The sequence below is a fragment of the Hyperoodon ampullatus genome (genome assembly GCF_949752795.1).
Source record: "Hyperoodon ampullatus genome assembly, chromosome: 17".
Taxonomy (NCBI): domain Eukaryota; kingdom Metazoa; phylum Chordata; class Mammalia; order Artiodactyla; family Ziphiidae; genus Hyperoodon; species Hyperoodon ampullatus.
Genome location: NC_136930.1, coordinates 37,964,952 through 37,988,311, shown reverse-complemented (window position 1 = coordinate 37,988,311; position 23,360 = coordinate 37,964,952). Strand labels below are relative to the sequence as shown.

General features: G+C 42.7%; 1 protein-coding gene across 2 annotated transcripts in view; it reads right to left on the bottom strand.

The window, feature by feature from the left end:
* The window catches only part of ESRP1 (epithelial splicing regulatory protein 1), a gene marked incomplete at its 5' end in the record, with an annotated part of 52,042 nt that extends 31,262 nt beyond the window's left edge, over nt 1-20,780 (bottom strand). The window contains 9 exons of one of the 2 annotated variants that reach the window (XM_079722228.1): nt 1,462-1,504; nt 1,834-1,966; nt 2,091-2,201; nt 3,692-3,746; nt 3,891-3,989; nt 15,696-15,810; nt 18,629-18,742; nt 20,013-20,141; nt 20,649-20,780. In XM_079722228.1, the coding sequence (XP_079578354.1) occupies nt 1,462-1,504; nt 1,834-1,966; nt 2,091-2,201; nt 3,692-3,746; nt 3,891-3,989; nt 15,696-15,810; nt 18,629-18,742; nt 20,013-20,141; nt 20,649-20,780 (931 nt within the window). The remainder of the gene's footprint in view (nt 1-1,461; nt 1,505-1,833; nt 1,967-2,090; nt 2,202-3,691; nt 3,747-3,890; nt 3,990-15,695; nt 15,811-18,628; nt 18,743-20,012; nt 20,142-20,648) is intronic. The other variant, XM_079722227.1, reaches the window with a different exon arrangement.
* Nucleotides 20,781-23,360: the final 2,580 nt, after the last annotated feature.

Below are 23,360 nucleotides of genomic sequence, written 5' to 3'. Positions count from 1 at the left end.
TCTTTAGTGATTTTTGGTATTATTTTCCTGATTACTTTTTATTAAGAAAGGTCCAAACATACTCGAGTAGAGAGAATAATGAATATACTTAGCAGCCAGTTTCAACATTTATCAACACTCTGCCAGACATAAAGCATTTTGTACAGTGCTGCACAAGTACTCAAATATACATCCTTTACTAGTAACATTTTCCCTAAGCGCAAATTCTTATCATACTGCCCATATACCATGAAGTCCCAGGCACTGATGTGGACGTTAACTTTGCCATCTGCAATGTTATCTGCCATGGAACCTCAGGACCACAGCACCTCCAAATATACTTTATCCCCAACCAATATCAAACAATGGAAACACTATTAACCTTGAAGCTCTGAATTGGGAAGCCTTGGTTTATCTCAAGAAAAAAGTGCAAGAAATATACCAGCACATTGTATAAACAGGATATTGTTACTGCAAGTTTTACAGTTGCAAAGATTTTTATCAGGACTATATAATGAAGGGATATAAATGTTCTCTGTATTTAAGTGAAAATCACCCTAGTATATTTCTGCAATAGGTGTCAAAAGCCCCTTAAAAGGTCCACCCACATTCTTTGAATTAGCTATCCTATTTTTAGAGATTTATCCTAATGAGTGGCACATACAGAGATACAAAAATATTCACTGCAACATAGAGTGAAATGGATGTAAGCTCTAAATGCCCAATAGGATTGTTTTTTTAAAAAATTATGGTACATATAATACTGTACAGCATTTAAGAAATTTGAGTAGCATAAGAAGATATTCATAATATACTAAAAGGAGAAAGGAAATTAAAGCAATATGAGCAGAAAAATAGGAACTTACAGAGTAGGTACACATATAGAAAAACATCTGTTGGACAAACCACAGTTAACATTTTTTATGCATCTGTTATTTTTAGGTTTTAAAGTTAGAATCACTCAAGAATTAGATAATGACTTTATCTGTTCCCACTTCTTTCTGACCATATTACTACAAACACCATATATTCTAAAATACTAGAAGCCAGAATGCTACCATGCTCCCAGCCACTGATGAGTAAAGGAAGTGAAGAGAAAAACTGGAAGCAGATATGCAACAATTCCATATATTCTGATATGGCCGTTTGAAAGTAGTTTTCAGACCATTTAATTTCTTTCATGAACTACTCTTTCCCTTTGTACACGACTTTATATGACCCTTTGACTTTTGTATAGCACTATTTTTAATGGCTATTTAACTACAGTTGGTTGACTCAAGCCTTAGGGCAAGCACTACACACTACACTGACACTACTGGATATTTCTTCCTCCTATTAAAAAAAAAAGTCAACTTTTATGTTTCATTGGGAATAAAATGACCTTACTTATCTACCATTCATGACCCTATTTATCTACCTTTGCTATGTAAGTAAAGTTTTAGATTCTTCTTATTATTGCCACGTTATGTAAAAGGTACTCACCGCCAGCAATTTTAAGAAAATCTTCACCTGTTGCTTTGTAAACCTAAGAAAAGAAAGGGAAATTAAATACAGTTTCTGAGCCTTCTGATGTGAACACTCATTCAAGATGCCAGGGTTGGGCTTCCCTGGTGGCGCAGTGGTTGAGAGTCTGCCTGCCAATGCAGGGGACACGGGTTCGTGCCCCGGTCCGGGAAGATCCCACATGCCGCGGAGCGGCTGGGCCCGTGGGCCATGGCCGCTGAGCCCGCACGTCCGGAGCCTGTGCTCCGCAACGGGAGAGGCCACAACAGTGAGAGGCCTGCGTACTGCAAAAAAAAAAGAAAAAGATGCCAGGGTTGTCAGGGTGTCACATGTCAGGTTGTGAGGACATACCTCAATGTACCGGGTCCCCATGTGATGTTTGTGCCTCTGGAGCGCTAGGTCTCTGTGCTCCTCACTCACAAACCTAACCAGAGCTTCTCCGTTCCTTCGACCCTGGGCATTCAGACAAAGTGCTGCACCTCCCCTTTGAAATTAACAGAACAGGAAGCAATAGGAAAAAAAACCAAACAAACAGTGAGGAGAAAATGACAGAAAATCTATTATCTCTTTGGGATTGTTAAATAAAATAGAGATTAAGGAAAACCAACTTGGCAATATTGAGTCCTTTGAAGAATCTTGCAATATCTTGATCCGAAGACTGCCATGGCAAACCTCGTGCCCTGACTACCGTGTTGTCATCAATAAGTTCCATCTTGCTGCTGCGGATTCAAGCAAAATGTCAGGTTGCATGATTAATGCTAGGCAGTCTGACCTATTACTCCCAGAAGACAACTGGCCTATTTACACTTGAGGTATTATTTATTTGGAGTTCAGACAGACTTGTAGTACTGCCCAACTTACTTCATAACCTCAAACATTATCTGGGCACAGTTGAAAGTATTCTTTAGGTGGTTTACTATACAGAGGCAACCGCCCATGCCAGTTCAGCACAGCTTGCTCACCCAGCAAACCACCTATCAGCTGAGGTGCTGCTTCCTTGTTCTGAAAAGAACGCAGCAACAATTCAGAGGAAGTAAAGTTCTCCCAATACTCTCATGGCCGGTAAGTGCCTACAGCCGAGAAGGATAGGTTTAAATTCATTCTCTGATCTGGCTAGTACACCAGTGGGGTTTAAATCCAGTTTGACAGCAAAACTTAAGATCCACCTAAAGCTGGTAATTAACCCACATGGGTAATGTGTGCACATGGTCAGAAGTCTGGCATTAAAATATCTCCCCTATCAAACAGGGAGGCATCACAGAGAGCGTTTATGGAAATGCTTGCGAGTTCCCACACCTTAATGAGTCATTTGTATATCACCTATTCTATATTTTGATACCTTCTGATGTTCTAATCCTCCCATATTTATATTTTCAGTACTCCTAGGACATTTCCTAATGAGTCACTTTCTCCACAGCTAAATAGGCCTCAACATCTCTCTTATGGGCAAACATGTCAGAAGTTTCTGTTCACTTCAGGCACCAAGCAATCTCATGCAATTCACTGCGGTGATTTACAAACTATAGGTCTACTTGTGATCACAAACAGAGATACCACCATTTCACACTTCTCCCCAGTTATTTCCTTTGCTTTAGAGTAGGAGCTGATAGAACATACTTAAAATAATCTCAGTAAAAACCTTGTGAACTCTTTTAAAGCCTATGATTTTTTCCTTTGGAAGTTTTCCAGTGAGGATGGACAGTTCAGAGAGGCTAAAATCAGAATCGCAGACACAAACAACACAAACATATGATGTGCCTAAAGTCATAGTGACTAAGGATACAAATATTTCATTAAATGTAAATCCCAACATCCAAGCTTACTTTAAAATACAATCTTCTAGCTAGTGGGAAGCAGCCGCATAGCACCGGCAGATCAGATCGGTACTTTGTGACCGCCTGGAGGGGTGGGACAGGGAGGGTGGGAGACGCAAGAGGGAAGGGATATGGGAACAGATGTATATGTATAACTGATTCATTTTGTTATAAAGCAGAAACTAACACATCATTGTGAAGCAACTATACTCCAATAAAGTTGTAAAAATAAATAAATAAAATAAAATACAATCTTCTTTAACAAATGACCTAATATTTAAAAATGGATACCCAAAAGGTTTAGTAAAGTTACTAAAAAATAACGGGAGTTAAATATCACAATATGAATAAAAACACATTAAAAGGCTCAAATGGAATAGTATTCAAGTACTTACCAAGTGCCACTTTCAAATTTGTAATTTACTCTTTCTGGATCTGAAAACCTGTGATCTAAAATAAGAACATACAAGTCATCATTTTAGCTATCAGGGAGACAAAGCCGAGGGGGCGGGTGGTGGCGATTCAGAAGTATAGGCGAGGGAAAGTGGATGGGATCAGATACTAAGCATGCATTGTTACAACACCAATACTTACTATAAGGGTCTGAAATCATTGCTAAAATTATATTTCCCATATCTTCAACTTGACAGGCTCCATACCGGGAGGCTGAACTATTCTTCTCAAAATTTAAACCTGGGAGATTAAGTTAAGGAAACATTTTGGGGAGGTAAAATGAGGTTGCTTTTACCTAAAATTAAACTCTCATGGAGCCAAGAAGCCAAGTAAAATGCATCTAGGTTGACAATTCTTTGAAATCTCAGAATAGCTGCTTCCCATCAGTCTGGACTTCACCCAGGCTTCCTGAAGTGTCCAATTGCCCTATTGGGCTAAGACGGCCAAATCAATCCTGTCCTGAGGATTACCAGGAATAATAATAATAACACCAGGAATAAAATGTTTATTGAGCAAATGCATGAATATTGAGCACTTTAGCGTCAAACCATGAAGCATACAACAAAGTTAACAGAATTCCTATCCCGTCTTTACAACACACACAAGGCAATGAGCATGCTGACTTAAAGATACAGTTACATCCTTCAAGATCACAAGGTATTAAATGACTTTTTTAAGCCTAATGTTCAAAACACTTCAGATTACTGAAGACATATCTATGACTCCATTTTTATCCAGAACTCCCTTCTAGAAGATTTTTGGAACCCCATAACACAGCCATCTTGGATGACAGCAAATACTTGTCCTTTTAGAGTACATGTGTAGGAACGGTTCAAACACTCAGAGCCAACAATGGCCAATGTAGCTTCTGATTAAGTAAGTACACTGTTTGGGTAAGCCAGGAAACATGGCTTTTAAAGAAATGCATGGCTCAAGTTGGGATTGAGGGTGCAACCAGAAGAGATTTCCATCAAGTTTTGCATAAGTTTTATAATGTAGTACAATGCAAATAACAAATAATACTATGGGACTCTATCTTTTCTCGAGTTTAAAATGAAAACAGCCATCTGAGTGGTGGTTATTAAGATGTTTGCCTTATTTTATAACAATGTTTCCTGACTGGTATTTTGTAAAATAAGGGTAAAAAATGAAGACAAATATTAAGAAAAAGTCGGTAGGTACTATTTTACTGCAAACAAAGAGGATACAATGTAAAAACAACTCAGAGATTTCTCCCCACCAAGAATTATAGCCAGTCTTCTGAATGAGTAATATTCTATTCTATTCTCAATTCAAAATTCCTTTCTATTTCATCCCCACAGCTTCCTCTTGTCTTTCTCCAGTAAAGAGACATGCTAAGCAAATTCATTTGTGGGTCGTCTCTCAACCGGTTACATTTCTCTGTAGTTAAATATGCTACATGTAGAAAGGCAGCCATATGTTCCTTGGCAAATTACTTAACCCCACTAAACTTCAGCTTATCTGTAAAGCCAAAGCTGTGATAATCTTTGCCTCCCTGGGCTCTTGTGAAGATTAAATGAGGTAAAACAAGCCCAGGACACAACGCAGGCATTTAATACGTGATGCTCTCCCCGCTCTTCCTAGAACCCTCAGGTGACCAACTTTCATAACTTATGATAATCACACTTTAACAGGGTCACATTTATGACTAAAAAATCTGAACTCACCAGATGCCTATTTGTATGCTCACAGGATAATCATCAAGCTAAAATGGTGGATAATTTCTGCATTTCCCCCTGCAATCCCACCCTTTACATCAATCATCTAGAGATGAAATAAATGTGCTGCCCACTGAGGGATTAGAAAATCAATCCCAGGAGATGTTCAAGCAACAGAGCAATGACCACTGACTGGGGTCATTAAAATGATTTTCCTTGGGAAGCTGTACTATAAAGTATTTATTAATTCAGTGCCATTTTCAAAGGACATAATGATAGGACAGAAACACTGGAGCCAAAGGATGAAGATGCTTTAGGGAGACAACAGCCCTAAGTTTTCTGGGGAGATGGGAGGGACTTTATGGATCCTTACAGAACTAAGAAAGAAGAGCTGTGACTAGCTATAGTTTATCATGTAAACTCTGCCACCAAATGTCTGGAACCCTGCAATTCTAATAACACTTTCAGCCTCGTAAGGGCGTACAATGAAGTAAAGAGAAACATATCCAACAAATGGAGACCAATGCCATTGTATAAGCCAGTGTTCCTCAACCTCAGCATTAGCAGCACATAGGGCAGATAATTCTTTGTTGGGGGGGGTGGGGCAGTGTCCTGTGTACTATAGGATTTTTAGTAGCATGCTGACCCCTACCTATCTCCAGTAATAACAATTTAAAATGTCTCCTGGGCTTCCCTGGTGGCGCAGTGGTTGAGAGTCCGCCTGCCGATGCGCCGATGCAGGGGACACGGGTTCGTGCCCCGGTCCGGGAAGATCCCACATACCGCGGAGCACCTGGGCCCGTGAGCCATGGCCGCTGAGCCTGTGCGTCCGGAGCCTGTGCTCCGCAACGGGCCAACAGTGATAGGCCCGCGTACCGCAAAAAAAAAAAAAAAAAAATGTCCCCAGACATTGTCAAATGTCCCCAGGTGGGTAAAACCCAGCCCAGGTTGAGAACCGCAGGTATAAGCCGATATCTCCCAAGAGTGGCAACTTGACCCCTTACCATCTATTGATTCAGAGAAAACTTCTACATGTAGGAGACAATTAGTAGACAGAAATTTTGAAGAAATCTGACCAAGGAAACACTGCATAAGGACCAACCTGATGCTGTGGCAAAACCCCTATCAGCAGAGACAAACACACACACACACACACGCACGCACGCACGCACGCACGCACGCACGCACGCACGCATACCCTACACGGTAAGGAACATGGATGAAAACACAGCAAGAGTCAACCCTTGATCCTCACCCTATTTTTGTGCAGCCCAGAGAAAAGTATAGCTTTTACATTTTTTAAAGGATTGTAAAGAATGAGCAGAGACTGTACGTGGCCTGCAAAAAACTAAAACATTGACTCTTTAGCCCTTTACTGAAAAAGTCTGCTCACTTCTGACCTAGAGGAATGAAAATTGCCGAAAATAGAGAATGCCACAGGAATGTTTGCCACATCGTAACCTTCTATCCCAAAACAGAATCTTGGGGGAAAATTAAGCTTTGAAGGAATTGGAAACTATATTCAATTCAAACCAGTTTTTTCTCCTCTATCAATGACAAGAGGCATAAGCCTTCTCACCTTTGCTCAGGTAACTCCCCTATAAAACGCTCTTATCTTCTTAATCGCTTAACCAGATTAGACCATGGATTACTCCCACTCAGCACCAAAGTCTTCCCTAACTGCTCTAGGTCACAACCATTAAATTAAGAGTTGATTAGATACTATTCCTATAAAATATTACTCTCTTCAACTGTATTATGCATTTCCTGAGCACAGGTCTGCTTTCCTCTGATCTCTTTCCATCTACCACAGCACCTATTACTTCTAAGACTCTACTGACATAAATGATGGCATTTACTACACACCATTTTGTGCCAAACACTGTCTATTTCCTCCTATTTTTGCAGTAGCCCTGCCAGGTAGATAACAATAAAACCAAACAGATGAAGAAACTAGGATTGAGAGAAGTTCTGTAACTCATTCAAGTTTCCCAGCTCTGATTTGACAATGTGTCTGTAATTCCCTGCACCAAGATAAGAAGCTTTGCTTAATTTGTTTTGTTTTGAGCAATAGTTTGTGAGAATCTTTCTAAATGTATGATATGAAAGCCAAGTGAAAAAGATAGCTAAAAAGCAACAATGTAAAGTATCCTGTCTGTGTAGAATAGATTTGTAGCTGAAGAATTATATTACTGAAGTCTACTTTTTAAATTAAGAATATGTTCTAGACATTTGGCTAACTTGGTCCCACGTAACACGTCCTAACATGTTTCCCTTCAAGTCATCACACACCAGGAAGATCAGCAGCTCTAAACTCCCAGCAACTTTTAAAAGTCACCCAACCTCCTGCATGCCCAAACCGTCCACCCACTCACTGTCTTCGGAAGATTCATTCAGTTTTTCATAATTCTTACCAGAATGTAGCATGAACAACAAATAAACGGGAGTGAGAAAAAACTTTTAGTATCAATTCTTTCTCCTATCAATTTATAATTATATATTGAATTACTTGCTGCACGTCCGATCTTGAGAGAAGGAAAGATGAGTCTGTGCCTCCTGATTTATGGTTGTCATGCAACTTAGTCATTCTGCCCTTGAGGCAGTCACAACAGCACCAACAGGCTTAGCCAGCTTTGCAAATGAGAAACAGGAAGAGTAAAGCCAGACATGGTGGGAACAAAATGAGCACGTCAGGGTAAAACTGAGCAAATTGCTGCATTTACACAGAACCTTCGCCTATAGTTGAACAGAAGGAACGTTTCCTTAGTGCCACAAGTCCATCAGTATTAATTTATCCATTCAAAAGAAGCTACCTTTTCTGACTGTGGAAAATGGACATATTTGGTTTCAGAACACTCAATTTTCCCTAGTAAATAACCTCTCTTTAAAACTAAGTTCTTAGTTTCTATCTAAAAGAAGCACACATAGGGGACTTCCCTGGTGGTCCAGTGGTTAAGAATCCACCTTCCAGTGCAGAGGATGCAGGTTCAACCCCTGGTTGGGGGACTAAGATCCCACAAGCCACGGGGCAACTGAGCCCACACGCCGCAACTACTGAGCTCTCGAGCCACAACTAGGGAGTCCTGTGCCACAACTACTGAGCCCACACACTCTTGAGCCCACGCACCATAACTAGAGAGAAGCCTGTACACCGCAACTAGAGAAGATCCCACATGCCACAACTAAGACCCGACGCAGCCAAAATAAATAAATAAATAATTAAAAATAAATAAAAATAAAAGCACACATATAAAATAAATACACTGTGGAAAATTAAGTTTAAACTATGTTAAAATTGTATCCCAATTCAAAATTCCAACTCAAAGCCATTTTTCATTGCCATTAAACACCGCCCCCCCCACCAAGGACAACAAGTTTGTTTCTTCCCCTTCTACTCTGTTTACTCTTTTATAAGAGTAACACAACTGCACATATTGCCAGACATTTTTCAATAAAATTCCTGTGCTAAAGGAACAAAGGAATAGCAAGCATAAAATGTCACGAGAAAAGTTGAAATCGTGCTCCAACTAAGAAATGAATTTCCTACAATTATGTGAAGGAAAAAACAGAAAGTGATAAATTACCCTTATAGGAGTTGTATGATTTAAAAAACAGGTTCTAGGGACTTTTCGGCGGTCCAGTGGTTAGGACTCCATGCTTCCACTGCAGGGGGAAGGGTATGACCCCTAGTAGGGGAACTAAGATCCCTCAAACCTGCCGCATGGCCAAATAAATAAATAAAATAAAAAACAGGTTCTATAAATAACCTGCTATATTTTAAAATGAGATTTGAAAGAAGCAAATCAAGAATGCCAGTGTAAAAGAATGTAACTAAGAGCCAAAGCAACAAAAACTTTCTTTATACCAGTAATAAATGCTGGGGAATCTAAAACCATAGTTTTTTTTTTTTTTTTTTTTTTTTTTTTTTTTTGTGGTACGCGGGCCTCTCACTGTTGTGGCCTCTCCCGTTGCGGAGCACAGGCTCCGGATGCGCAGGCTCAGCAGCCATGGCTCACGGGCCCAGCCGCTCCGCGGCATATGGGATCCTCCCAGACCGGGGCACGAACCCGTATCCCCTGCATCGGCAGGCGGACTCTCAACCACTGCGCCACCAGGGAGGCCCTAAAACCATAGTTTTAACTCTATTCTTCAGAAGCTTACTCTTTCCAAGAGGGGGAAAAACAAACAACAAAAAAGCGAGATCCAGGGCTTCCCTGGTGGCGCAGTGGTTGAGAGTCTGCCTGCCGATGCAGGCGACACGGGTTCGTGCCCCGGTCCGGGAGGATCCCACATGCCGCGGAGCGGCTGGGCCCGTGAGCCATGGCCGCTGAGCCTGTGCGTCCGGAGCCTGTGCTCCGTAACGGGAGAGGCCACAACAGTGAGAGGCTCGCGTACCGCAAGAAAAACAAACAAACAAAAAAAGCGAGATCCATCCTACCAAATATGACTTCAGGAGGTATTATTGTTAACAAAGCGCAAAACTGACAAGTCAATTATACCTTCGAAGAAATAAGGTAAAAGTAGGAACTAACGCAAAAAAAAAAAAAAAGATAAAAATTTCTACTTTAGAAAAATACATTTACATGGCATAAATAAATTAGGAAAGGGAGACTCCATGATAATGTCTTCCAAAGCCTTCTAAAACAAAAAAACTATCCTGAAATTCCCAAACTCGCATTTTAAAAGTAAATTATTTTATAGTCAAGATAAACCACACAAAATTAACATAACAAGTCTGAGTGCTGGCCAAGAATATACAGTATTTCTAGTCACCTAACGTATTACAGACCACATACCAGAGTATTCGCCAGTTTGGCTCACATCATACCGATGTGGTACCAAAGATAGTTTCTTCTCCCCTCCAGCCAACAAGGTCGACTACTAACCCAACTTAACTGTACACTTGGTGATAGTTAAAATCCCTTTCATACGCAGAAAGGTGCCAAGGAGGATTCAGCATCTGCCTCCACTTTTTAAGAAGAGCAATGACGGTTTTGCGACTGCAAAGGCCCAGTTCAACTAGTCATAACAAATAAGTAGGTAGTTCAGAATGAACCACACTCGCACACACTATTTTTACAAATGGAGAAGCTAAACCCTGAAGCTTACCTGTACTAACATGTAGCTGATGTTTTAAAAGGTCTATAACCAGTTTCACGAAAGATTAGAAAAAAATTTTTTAGGTGTAAGATAGTTTAGATAAGGTCTTAAATCAATAAGGAAGTCCTTTCAGAGTCTTTGGCAGATGGCTTTCTTCTTTGGAGACATGCTACAACCCAGTCAACACTGGAGAGCACACAGTAGGGCAGGCAGTGGCTGAGTGGTTGCATGTATTAGCTCATCATTCCCTGCAATAGTTACGCCCATTTTAAGATGGGAAAACTGGGGCTGAGAGGTACAGTAAATTCATCCCCAGTAAATCTGACTCCAGAGCTCATGTTCTTTTTTTTTTTTTTTTCTTCTTTTTTTTTTTTTTGCGGTACGCGGGCCTCTCACTGTTGTGGCCTCTCCCATTGCGGAGCACAGGCTCCGGACGTGCAGGCTCAGCGGCCATGGCTCACGGGCCCAGCCGCTCCGCGGCATGTGGGATCCTCCCAGACCGGGGCACGAACCCGCGTCCCCTGCATCGGCAGGCGGACTCTCAACCACTGCGCCACCAGGGAGGCCCTGGAGCTCATGTTCTTAACCACTCTGTTATTAAGGCTATTATCTCCATCTTTAATATATGGGAAAAACTTGTGCTCGTCACTGTGTCAGTAGCACGCCCACAGAAACACATATCGTATACCCCCAACAAGAAGTGGTGAAACACAAACACAGGGAAAGACACACACACCCCTACTAACACTTGGATGGGTAGACAAGAGTGGTGATTTTTTTTTTCTGCCCTGTTAATGGAAAGCTGCACTAGTGAAACGGCATATGCTTATAATATCAAACAGCACATATGGATGCAATACCCTACAACCAGATTGAAAGTTTACAAAATTAACTTCCCTTTTCTCCTGAATAGTTTAGTCTCAGGAAACATAGACTATAAATTTATAAGGGAGATAATCTATTTAAATAGCCAACCCCACCCTCAGATAATCTTTATAAATTCTAGAATATTATCCCCTAGTTAACAAGCAGACTGTTTGCAGTCAGACTCAGGTTCAAATGCTGACACTTTTAACTTAAGGTAAAATCTCTAAGCCTCAGTTTCCCTAGCTATGAAAAGGGGGCAATACCTCCTCCACTGGACTCTTGGGAGGCTATTGATGGGAAAAATAGTAAGCACCCAGTTGATAGATAGTTCTCTTCTTTCACCTGCTCTCTGGACAAGGCCATACTTCATTTAAATTGAGTTCTTAGTAAAGGCTTGGCAAAATGAAATAAACACAACGGTAGAGGTCTTGATTAAGGAGAATAAATCAGCTCATGAGTTACAAAGCTAAAAAAAAACAGGTTAAGAAACCAGGAGGAAGTAATTCCATCCAATACTGTGGGGGAAATAGGTTTGTTTTTTTAAAAAAACAGATAAGTCATTATACAAATAGCCTCATAATCAAAATGTACTTTCAGCAGGGGACAACTAGCATTAATTTCCCCAAGGGATCTATGATAAATTTCTTCCTTTAAACAAAAAAAAATCACATCGGCCTCAATTCCTATCATCACACCCTCACCACCTCACATGATTAAGTAAAAAGCTTACAAAATGCCACCCACAGCTCACCTGCTAAATGAGGTCTTCTTTCCAGCTAGGACTGCATAACTCAAAGCAGGTAACAAAACTGCAGCTGGAATAACTCTGAGAGGATCAACACTAACACCAGAAATGGTTTTAGAACCATCACAAAGACAAAAGAGGAAAATATTTGCTAAAATAAGAACGAAGACTGCATTCAAGAAATGCCTAAACCTTTTTCTTTTATCAAAGTGGTCATACTGCTTCATTTACATAGCACCCACGGTTCACAAAGCTTTCACTGGGGACTACTTGAGATAAAAGTGAGGCTTGGAGAAGGCCAGTAACTTTCCCAAGGAAGCAAAGCTGCAAATTCTCTTACTTGTTCCTTTCTGAGGGTTGGCAAGAGCCTCTCTCCCTCCCCCGCTGGCTACCTGGTGGAACAGGTAATCCCTCTGGAGCAAATGACTCTCCATCTACTTGGCAAAACCATCAAGGATGCGTAATGAGTACCTTTATGTTTCCAAATCCAGTGCCATTTCCATATTAGAAAGGAAAATGTTTAGTGGTCTGAGAGAATTGGACAGCTCTTTAGTTCAGACATTGTAGAAATCCTCTGCACAGTCAAATATGGTATGATTGTCTTTGACCTGAGGAATTAGTTTGATGGCTTAGTCAGGGAAATAATGAATCCTCTGACTAAGAGTCATAAAGTAACTGATCACAGCAGCAACATATAACAAAAACCACAGATAGAAAGGCTTAATAACATTTCTTACCTGTTAAATGGGAAAGAAGTATGCAAATAAAACACTAATAAAAACATTTAAGATTAAAATACACTTTGGGGGGAATTCCCTGGCAGTCTAGTGGTTAGGACTCCACTCTTGCACTGCAGGGGCCATGGGATCCTTCCCTGGTCAGGGAACTAAGATCCCCACATTCCATGCGGTGCGGCCAAAAACAAAAAAATAAAACAAAAACAAAAATCCACTTTTTGATTGGCAATAAAACTATAAAAGCTAAGACTTCCAATGTAACTCCAAAGAAACTAGGCCAAAATTAGGTTATTTTAAAATAAACAGAAAAATTCCCTAATTTTTCAATGAATGCATTACTTAATGGTCATGAGATCCTTCCTCAAATGTCAGGTGTTATATGCCTGAAATGAAGCCCAGCTTAGCTATATTCACAATTCACCTGTTTACTGTAGTCAAATATTTCTGATTTTCATCTCCATGGTACTTGAAAAAAAACTGCCAACAAATAGTTATAGAGCTAGGATAAAAAGCAATGACAGAAAAAATAATCAGCATAGCATCTTACCCATTCACCTTAGGTCACCTTTAAGGTCAGATAATTCAAAAACTATATAAAAGTACATAGTACTTTTTTAAAGTATGTATGTGTTGTGTAGGTAATACAGCATAGAGCAAGTAAAAAGCCCAGGTTACCATACTGAAGATATTTACTAATAACCCCAAATCGTATATACATGAAGCTCTTAAGAAGAAACCACGGAGAAAAAAAAAAAGGTAACCTTTAAACAAGCTCTCTGAACTGTGAACACATTGAGAAAACCGAAATACCTAAATATAAGAACCTCTTATTTGTAGCCATGGAAATTTTTACTAATATCTGACCTACAATTACTAGGGAAAGATTTTCTTTGCTAAAAGAGAAAACAGAGCAGTCAGGGATAAACGGTTCTTAATATACTGTCTTTCCTACTCAAGTTGTCTTTTGCTAAATTAAGATAACTTATTAAACTTTCCCTTCAATATCTACTAGTACTTTGTCAGAATTTTTTGTTCTCTATTTTGTACCAGCACATTAAATGGTTTAGCATTTGCTATAGATGGGATTGTGTCCCTCCCCAAAATTCACGTGTTTAAGCCCTAAACCCCAATGTGACTGTATCTGGGGATAGAGTATTTAGGAGGCAATTAAAGTTAAATGAGGCCGTAAGGAAGGGGCCCTAATCTGTTAGGCCTGTGGCCTTATAAAGAGAGGAGAAGAAAGACACCTCTCCCAACACTCCTGGCCACGCCACTCCCCCTACCCCCCATTTGAGACACAGGGAAGAGGCCGCTCTCTGAAAGACAGAAACAGCCCTCACCAGAAGTCAGCCATGCTGCCACCCTGATCTTGGACTTCCCATACTCCAGAACTGTGAGAAAATAAATATCTGTTGCTAATAAACCACCCCGTCTATGGTATCTGTTATGGCAGCCTGAGCTAATTCATACAGCATTTAAACCAACAAAACACATAGCAAGTTTTTCTACTAATGAAACTCCTGTAAGAATTCACTCAAATGCGCTTATTCTACCCTTCTCCCGGCACTGCTGGGAGCTAAACCAGTAATTAACTAGTAGCTAAATCAGCTACACCAAAATTCTAGCTACCTATTTCCAAGAAGAAGGCAAATAAAATGGGTTTGATCTGTTTACAAATGGTTAGGAAAAATATCCAAACAATCTTTTTCATCAAGAAATTTTGAAATAAAACAAAAATCAAGCTTTAGCACCTGAAAACGGATGAGAAATTTTTAGAATAAACATCTATACCCCCATGTTCATGAATATAACTTGAATCTGACTTCATGATGATTCTCATAGTGGCTTTGGGCGAGTCCCCAACACTTCTATTACTCAGTGTTACATCTGATATGTTAGCACATGACTCTTATTAGTTAGCACTTTAAAGACTTACTGGATGCAAGATGATGGGTCATTCATGACAAGATTTGTGATTATAAAATTTACTTTTACAATACATAATGCATCAGATATATTTTCTTGGTAATGAAAGAATTTGGGGCAAAATCTCAGCTTCATTTTATCATCTCAAAAGATGGTTTGTAATAATTACCACCATCTACTTGTACTTGACAAACCCAGAGAAGGTTAAAAGGGGTGCCAATGAACAGCTGTCTGTCAAGAGTATACATCCAAACTTTAAAAAATTCTTATCCGTTCAAAAGAAGATGAAATAAACCCTAAAACCAAGAAGAAGTGGCCTTAGAATTAGCAAAGAATGTGGTCTTCACATTCATCAATTCGTCAACTGAAAAAACAAAACAAAACCACTCCCATAATCCAAAATTGAATTCTATTTTAGATGTGCTCACCTAACAAAAATCCATGTCTAAATCACTATTCAAATTCAGTAAATTAGGGCTTCCCTGGTGGCGCAGTGGTTGAGAGTCCGCCTGCCAATGCAGGGGACACGGGTTCGTGCCCCTGTCCGGGAAGATCCCACATGCCACGGAGCGGCTGGGCCCGTGAGCCATGGCCGCTGAGCCTGCGCGTCCGGAGCCTGTGCTCCGCAATGAGAGAGGCCACAGCAGTGAGAGGCCCGCGTACCGCGCAAAAAAAAAAAAAAAAAAAAAAAAAAAAAAAAAAATTCAGTAAATTATAACTACTTTGAAAGATGCCAGTAATTGCACCATTTTTCCTAGCACAGTAGACAAATTTTGGACAAGTCAATTTTCATACACTGTCAAAGTTAAAAATGTTTTAAAGTTTCTTGAATTGCCATTTTTTTCTGGAGCTGTCTTTTCAAATGATTCCTGGGTCATCACTTAAAGGATACACTCTGTCATTGCTGCAACATCCAGTTTGTCAATATCAGGTGAACCAGGGCAACACTTCTTAAACTCTTTCCGAAGATCAAAAAAGGAATAGAAGCATTCAGGCAATAATACATTCTGAGGAAGGACAAGGTAGACACTGTTAACTAGATAAATTTAGTTCAGTGATTCCTTAAAGATTAGGAACCTAAGAATTGAATCTAAGTATATTTTACCACAATTTAAAAAAATATTTTAAATTAAACATTATAATGTCTTCATTTTCTGTTACAGTATTACATCCTACATAAAAGTCTCATGGAAAAAAAATTCATCTTATTTTAAGGCAACAGATTATTCATTTGTTCTCCATTATGTATTCCATTCAAAACAGTTCTGAAGCTATAAAACATTGGGCTATTATATTTTCTGTTTGCTAACATTATGTACTTTGTCTAGCCATAATTATTTTAGACCATCTGTATTTTCACGCAGCAATATTAGCCCTCAGTTTTCATACAGATGCATATGTTTACAATACATGTCTAGACATAGGATTCTATGTGTTTATCAAAATTTAGTTTTTTATGCCAAATTATAGTCCCACATTAGTTTTCCTGACCATTATTATTTTGGCTAAACCTGAGAACTCAAATTACACTTAAATATATCACAAATCTCAACGGCAAAGGAGAAATTGTTACCAGTCGTTCTTAGCTATTAGCATCACTCTTGTGGTAATTAAACAAAGCTCAACTGTCAGAGCAAATATTATACTATTGTGTCACTTTTTTTCCTTAAAAAAAAAACTCCTCATTGAATAATTTTCAAAGTTTAATTTTGTTACACTGAATTTCGATTTTTAAAAAAATTTCAAGATAATTTGTATTCACTTATGGGGAATTTGTACATTATAAAGTCAAGGAAATAAATACTTTTTAATGTTTGTGACCCATAATATTTAAGTAATAATGTCTATATCTAAATTTCCTTTATTGGATTCTATTAGATGTGACCTGCTCATGCTATATTTGAAATAGGTATCACTACATCATGGTGACATTTTCCAAAACAGTTACCAAAAGAACTGTGAATCTTCAAGATTACCTACAAAAATGCTTATGTAAAAGCTGTTTATAATGACAATAACTCAAATGTCCAACAATAAATGTTTGGTTTCAATAGGTATATCCATTTAAAATATTGAATATTTTATTTACTGCTTACGAAGGATACTAATGTTATATTAAATTTAAAGCAGGCTAAAAGGTTTGTGTAGTATGAATGCTCCTTGTAAAAGTAAGGTTTTCCTACAAAACTCTGAAAGAATACATTCAACTATGTTCACATTCAAAAAACCACTTTAATGTTTCCTGACTGGAAGGATTATTTTCTTTTATCTTTTACCATTTCCTTATTTTTCTGTAATGAATAGAATTATTTTCATAATGATACTAAATTAATTGTTTTAGTTTTCTTTATCAAAATCCTAATAGAAGTGGCTCAGGAAAATGTCTCAATTTTTCTCTGGAGGTTTTCCCACATCCAAAGCAGTGTACCTAAAATAACAAAAACAGCTGTTTTCCTCTAGCCCAATAGGGAAGGATTAAGTTTTATCCCTTATATGAGTTTGAGGGGAAAAAAATTCTCATATATATATCTATTTCTGGATTAAGGGTATAGCAATTTGTCTAGCATTTAATTAATAAAAAATACTCCCCCCTTTTAATCAAATAATTACTAAGGTTAATGTAAAAGGGAGTGTTTTCTTCAAGCCTCCAGATACAGGAACTTGAGTTTCTCCTTCAGACTTTTAAAACTGTCATTATACATTTAGTTCATTTCTTCCCTTTTCCCTATTGGAGTAAAAAGAAAGAAAATCTGCACTGACTACTCACTTATGACATCAATTGCCAGTCTAAACTTTTCATTGCAAGACTTACCTCACAAAGTTTCCTTAAAAATATTTTACTTCCATCTTTTCAAGTTCAGTATCTGCCTACCACAATAAAGTTACAGCTCTAATTAATTAAGTTGATAAGATCAACTATATTAGCAATGATTGATTACACTGGGTCTGCTGTCTGTGCTCACCATTTTTTCTCAGCCCCTCAGTATTCTTCCCAGAGAGAGAAATCACATCTACAGTAAGATAGTATTTTTCTCGTTTCATACTCTTTTCCAGAAAGATAAGTAAAGGTAAAAGATGGGGGTGACCCTACTGTTTTGATACAAAATTCAATCAGTTTTGAATGTTTACTTTAAGTCACACAAAGTACAGTATGCTATAATTAACATTTCACTAGTTATATGGTTAAGTCAGAGTACAAAACTTTTTAATGAAATTATTAGAATTTCAATTTAAAAGTTTTAATTGGATTTTTCTTTGCTCTTTCCTTTCTAGGATAAGGCACACAGACAGGAATATTACAATGTATTAAAATACAGTCTACCTACTTGTTATTTTAAATGTCAAAAATTCAGCTAATATGCTTTGGAAGAGAGAATGTCAAGCATCTCAAAAACTTGACATAAACAAAAAGGAAACTTTTATTAAGTCACCAAAGGGTATCTATAAAATTACTGTAATCTCAAACATCTCTATGAAAGTGTTGTGACCTTTTTATTGTGGTAAAATATACATAACACAATTTTAACCATTTGTAACACAACATGTAACACAATGTTACATGTTACCATTTGTAACACAACATGTAAACACAACACATTTTAACCATTTGTAAGTGTACAATTCAGTGGCATTGAGTACATCCACACTGTTGTGCAACAATCCCCACCATCCCTTTGTCATCTTCTCAAACTGAAATTCTGTACCCATGAAATACTAACTCCTCATATGCATATTTTTAAAATGGAGAAACTTGGATAAACCATTTTTTAAGCCTCCAGTCACCCTTAACGTCCAATCGTTTTTTCGAGAAGCCAGCACTCTTACCTTCTTGGAAGCCTCAGGATGCAGGATTTGCCTGACATGAAGCTGCCCATCAGTACAGAGACAGAAGGAGGTTCCTACCCCAATATTCAGTTCATTGCTCACTGACTGGTTAAACTGAAAAGAACAAAACACACCCAGGGATGCAATGGATGCAGGATTTACAAACTCTAAAAAGTGGCCCCACTCGGTTATAACCTGAGAAAACCGCGCTAACTGCTGTGAAGAACACCGCTGCTGGGGGCAACATTAGAAAGACTCCGTTCCCACAAACTGTGTAGCTTCCTTTATATAGGGTAGCTTTCCAGTCAATCCTCTGTTTGCGCACAGGAGAATTTAGTAAATGCATTCTTCCTCCCATTCAACACCCACCGCCTTCTATTTTTGTGATAAATCCACTCGAGACTTTTAAGTCAGAGGTCTCATTTCATCAGCAAGTTGCCTTCTGATTACATCATTTTCTGGTGCTACTTTTTTTTATGTTAGGATGTTCTAGACTTAAGAAAGATGTCAGTTTCTGATACGAATGTGGGTAATGTGTATATAGACCACTGGAAAATCTAGTAATGCGTTTCCTGTAACACACCCCAGAAATGATAACTTTCCCCTGTAATTCGCAACTCCTGTGCTAGGGCAGAAGCCGTGAGAGTGCCGGACACTCACCTGTGCACAGGTGTTTAGCGCCCCGCCCTATCCGCAATCCAGTACCCGTCGGCACCCTGGAGCAGCCGGTTTTTAGGTCACCTCAATCCCAGTAAGGGGATTCCACTACTTTCACGGTGACCCAAGGAGCAGCCTCACATGTCCGGGTCCGCAAACCCTCCCGGCGCTAGGACCAAGGCCACTAAAGAAGTACGCGGAACCGGAACCGGGCCTTTGGGAGTTCAGGTGCCTAAACCCAAGCAGGCACCTTCAGGTTCCCCCCCAGCTGGGACCGCCTCCAGCATGCCACAGCTCGTCTACACCACAGCGCCCCCTGTCCCAGGGCTGAGCTGCAGACCCAAACCCGGCAGAGGGCTGGCGTGTCTGGGGTCTGGGTCTGGGTCTGGGTCTGGGTCTGGGCCTGGAGCTGGAGCGCTAGGATTCAAACTCGGCTCATCACTCGATTGGTAAAACTCGGCAGATTCTCTGGCCCCAGTAATAATTCAGGAAGCAATTCGAAAGCTATCAAGTTTTGGCCCAAAGACCCTGGGAGCTGGGAGGCGAAAAGGAGCAGCGACCTCCTCGCAGAAGGTCCACCAGGGGCTGCAAGCCCGGGTCTCGCCCCTCGCTCCGGGGACACGCGTGGACCGCCCGGCGAGGGCGTGGGACCTGATAGAGTTGGGCTGGCTTGGAGGGACGCCCGGGTGGCTAAGATGGGGTGGGCGGCGCGGCCCAGGGCTGTCACCTGTCGGAGGGCTTGGTCCAGCTGCGGCGCCGAGGACAGGCTCTCGGCGTCGATCTTAGTCTCTTCTTTACAATCCTCCGTCAGCTCCAGCTGATCCGGTCTAACTAGTACTTCGTGCAACTGTCCCACCTCCGGGGGAGAAAATTAGGGGTCAATTTTCCCTTCCTCAGTTTGGGAACCTCTACCTTCGCTCTCCTTCCTTGCTCCTCTGCTGGGGCGGCCCACACCTCTCGACGGGTCTGGCCTCATAATCAAAGCTCACTTGTCGCCAGCGGCTCCAGTGGCCGAGAGGTCGTCGCAGCCCAGCCCGCAGCCCCACCCCCACCCGGATCAGGTCCGAAAGGCCCTGGAAGTGAGCACTTGGGCCCCCAGGGATCCCACCCCGCCTTCCCGGGGCGTCCCCCGTCCGGTAGAGAGCATGGCTTGGCGGCCCCCGGCCTCCGCACCTGGACCAGATTTTGAGGACTGAAACGGTTCCAAGGCGGTTGGCCAAGAGGTTTGCTTTTATTCTGGATTCTCTAGGCCCCGGGTCCAGCCTCCCAAGTGGGCAAACAAGAGCACTTGTTTACCGACTCCCCAAACTTTTACAAGCTTTTGCCCCACTCCTATCACTTGGACAGAAATGTGGAGAAATACCTTCTTGTTGGCCAGATCCACGACTTTCCATAACAGTAGGATCAGCTCCTTCTCATCCGAGCCCAGCTTGGCCCCGGTGGCCCCAGCAGTGATTCCAAAAAGCACCACCAAGTAATCCGGAGACGCCGTCATGACGATAGGTGGGGAGGGGGAGAAGGGGGGTCGGGAGGCGGTGAGGTGAGGTGGAAGTGAGAACGAGGAAGCCTGTGCTAAAACCTCTTCTAAGAGAAAAAGAAAGAGCGACCACCCCCCCCCCCCCCTCCTCGCCGCCGCTGGTGCAAAAGGCGGTAACCAACCACCCCAGCCCACACCTGGCCCGAGCTCCACACCCAGGGCAGGAAGGGGGGTGAGAAGGAGGGCGGAGAAGCCCTGCCCTTTTTGTATTCAATTGCCCGTGCGTCTATGCAAAAAGCCTGGAGCAGGGCTGCACCCGCGGGAGGCGCGCGCGCAATGGCTGAAAGCTTTTCTGTTTTGGGATGTGGCTCTACCTGCCCGCCCCTTCCCCCTCCCCCACGTGGTGCAGGTAGGAGACACCTGGCGGCGCCTGCCCATTGGCTCCTTCAAACCACGACGTGGCAGCGGTGGGGGAGGAGGCCGCCCGGGGGAAGGGGAGGAGGGGGCGGGAGACAATGGCTGGATGATTGGGGAGGGGAGGGCAAGAAGGGAGGAGGGGGAGACGCGAGGGGCGGGGAAGAGGCGGTTGCCACCCAGAGGGTAGCCGAGGCCGCACGGGAAAAGGGTGAGGGGTAAAGGGCGCGCAGGGACGGGTACCCATTTGGAAGTAGCCGAGCTGTGGGGGTCTTGGAGAAATGCCGGCTGTGGGGAGCGAAGCCGGAGGTCCTAAAGGGTCAAGAGGAAAGGCCTGGCGCGGGGAGGCGAAAGCAGGCCAGAGGTGTGGCTCGGGTGCAGAGCTACCCAGGGCGCGGCGCTCTGAGAGGGCGAACTGCGGAGGGAGGGACCGGCCAACGGCAGCCGGGAGGTGGCGGGAGCACTTGCCAAGCACCGGAAAAGCCTCTCCCGAGCCCAACACACCTTGAAGTGCAAACAGCAGGCGAAACCCTTCGGGCCCTCCCCCTCTCCGGGCGCCCGCTCCTCCAAACCCCGAGGTACTGCCCACCTTGGGGAGTGAAACCCCCCGCGCGCGGCTGAGCCGAACTCGCGGGGCTGGACGCCCAAGGACACAGCTGCGGCGCGCAAAGCAGCAGGGGGTCCCCCGTGAGGAAGTTCAGGCACAATGGAACCCACGCCCTTTTCTCTCAACTACTCCTTTAATTGCTACTCCTTGTTTGGTCCTGGCTTCTAGCTCGAGACTGGAGCCTCCTCCGGGGCAGGGGCCCACTTCCTTTGATTTGCCCTGGGCCCTAAATGAAATGTATCTACAGTACCTAATGTTTTCCTAAATCAGGCCAAAGCCAGATTTTTCCACAGGTCCCCGCTCTGATCTCCCGCCCTCTACCTCATACCTTCGCCTTTGTACTTCTGGGTCGATTTGGCCAAGCTCCCGAGCGGTCTCCCTACCTAGCGCAGTTAGTTCTGCCCAGGGGCCTGAGCGCCCACCCACCGCCCCCATCGCCCTGCCATCAAGTCGGACGGCAGTGTAGTGGGTCCTGTTGACATTTTCGAGAGAAAAGCTCTAGAGATGAAGTTTCTTCGGCTTTTCTATTTGAAACTGATCTCTTCTTGGAAACATAATTCCGTCTGAAGTATTACTAATTCGGCTCCAGGTGTCCAGCCCTTTATTCCTGAGGTGAAAACGGGCAACCAGACACCTATCACGCCAGTAACCCACTCCAGGTGCAAATCTGAGAACCTTTCAGGACGCATGTCAGGGGAAGTTGGAGATGCGGCTTTCCTGACGCGGAGGAAGCGCGGACTGCGTGGGGAGGTGGCGGAAGGGTTTTAGGAGTCTGAGGCCGACGGCGCCACGCTTCCTGGCTGGAGAGGGTGCTGGTGACGACGGTCGCGGCACAGGTAGAGCAGCTCGCGTCCCCAGAGAGCGGGAGAAGGCCGGGCTCTACCAGGGCCAGGCAGCTTTGCAAGGGCCCTCGAGGGTGCTGGGTACCACCCTCGTCCTCAGCTGGAGTTCCAGCGTCGCGTGCTTTCGGCTCCTGGACTTCAGGGTGCGGGGCCCCGCCGCCCCTCAGCTAGCTCGTAGCTGCAGCCCCGCCTAGTCCTCGTGTCTCCCAGCCACCCTCCCGGGCCCGCGGAACGAGGCAGGGAGGGACCTGGAAAAACCACCCAGATTGCATTGCAGTGGGCGAGGCCGCCGGAGGAGCCGTTTCCCCAGAGCCATCTCCCCGCGGGGCTTTCTCGGTGCGCAGCTGATTCCCAGGTGCTCGGCTCTGCCGGGCGGCGAAGGTACCGCCGCGCAGGGGCGCGAGACCAGGTGCGTGGTCCCCGCGGGGCGGTCAGGCCCCACACCGGGCGGGAGACTGATGCTGAAAAAGTGGTTAGAACAGCTCAGGAAGTCCTGCCCCGCCGGTCCTTTCAGGTCTTTGGTGTTCGGATTAATCATTTGAGTAGCGCGTCTGGATAAACTCAGAACTTGATCAACAGCCAGGGGTTCAGCGGCGTTATCCACGTTAGAATCGAACCGCAGAGCTGTCCCTTTTCTCAGAGACTTGTTTTCTTCCTCTTTAAGAAGTCGGATTCCTGGTGTGCGATTTTTTTAATGTAAATTTGAATTTGTCCAACTAGATTACAAGGACAGGG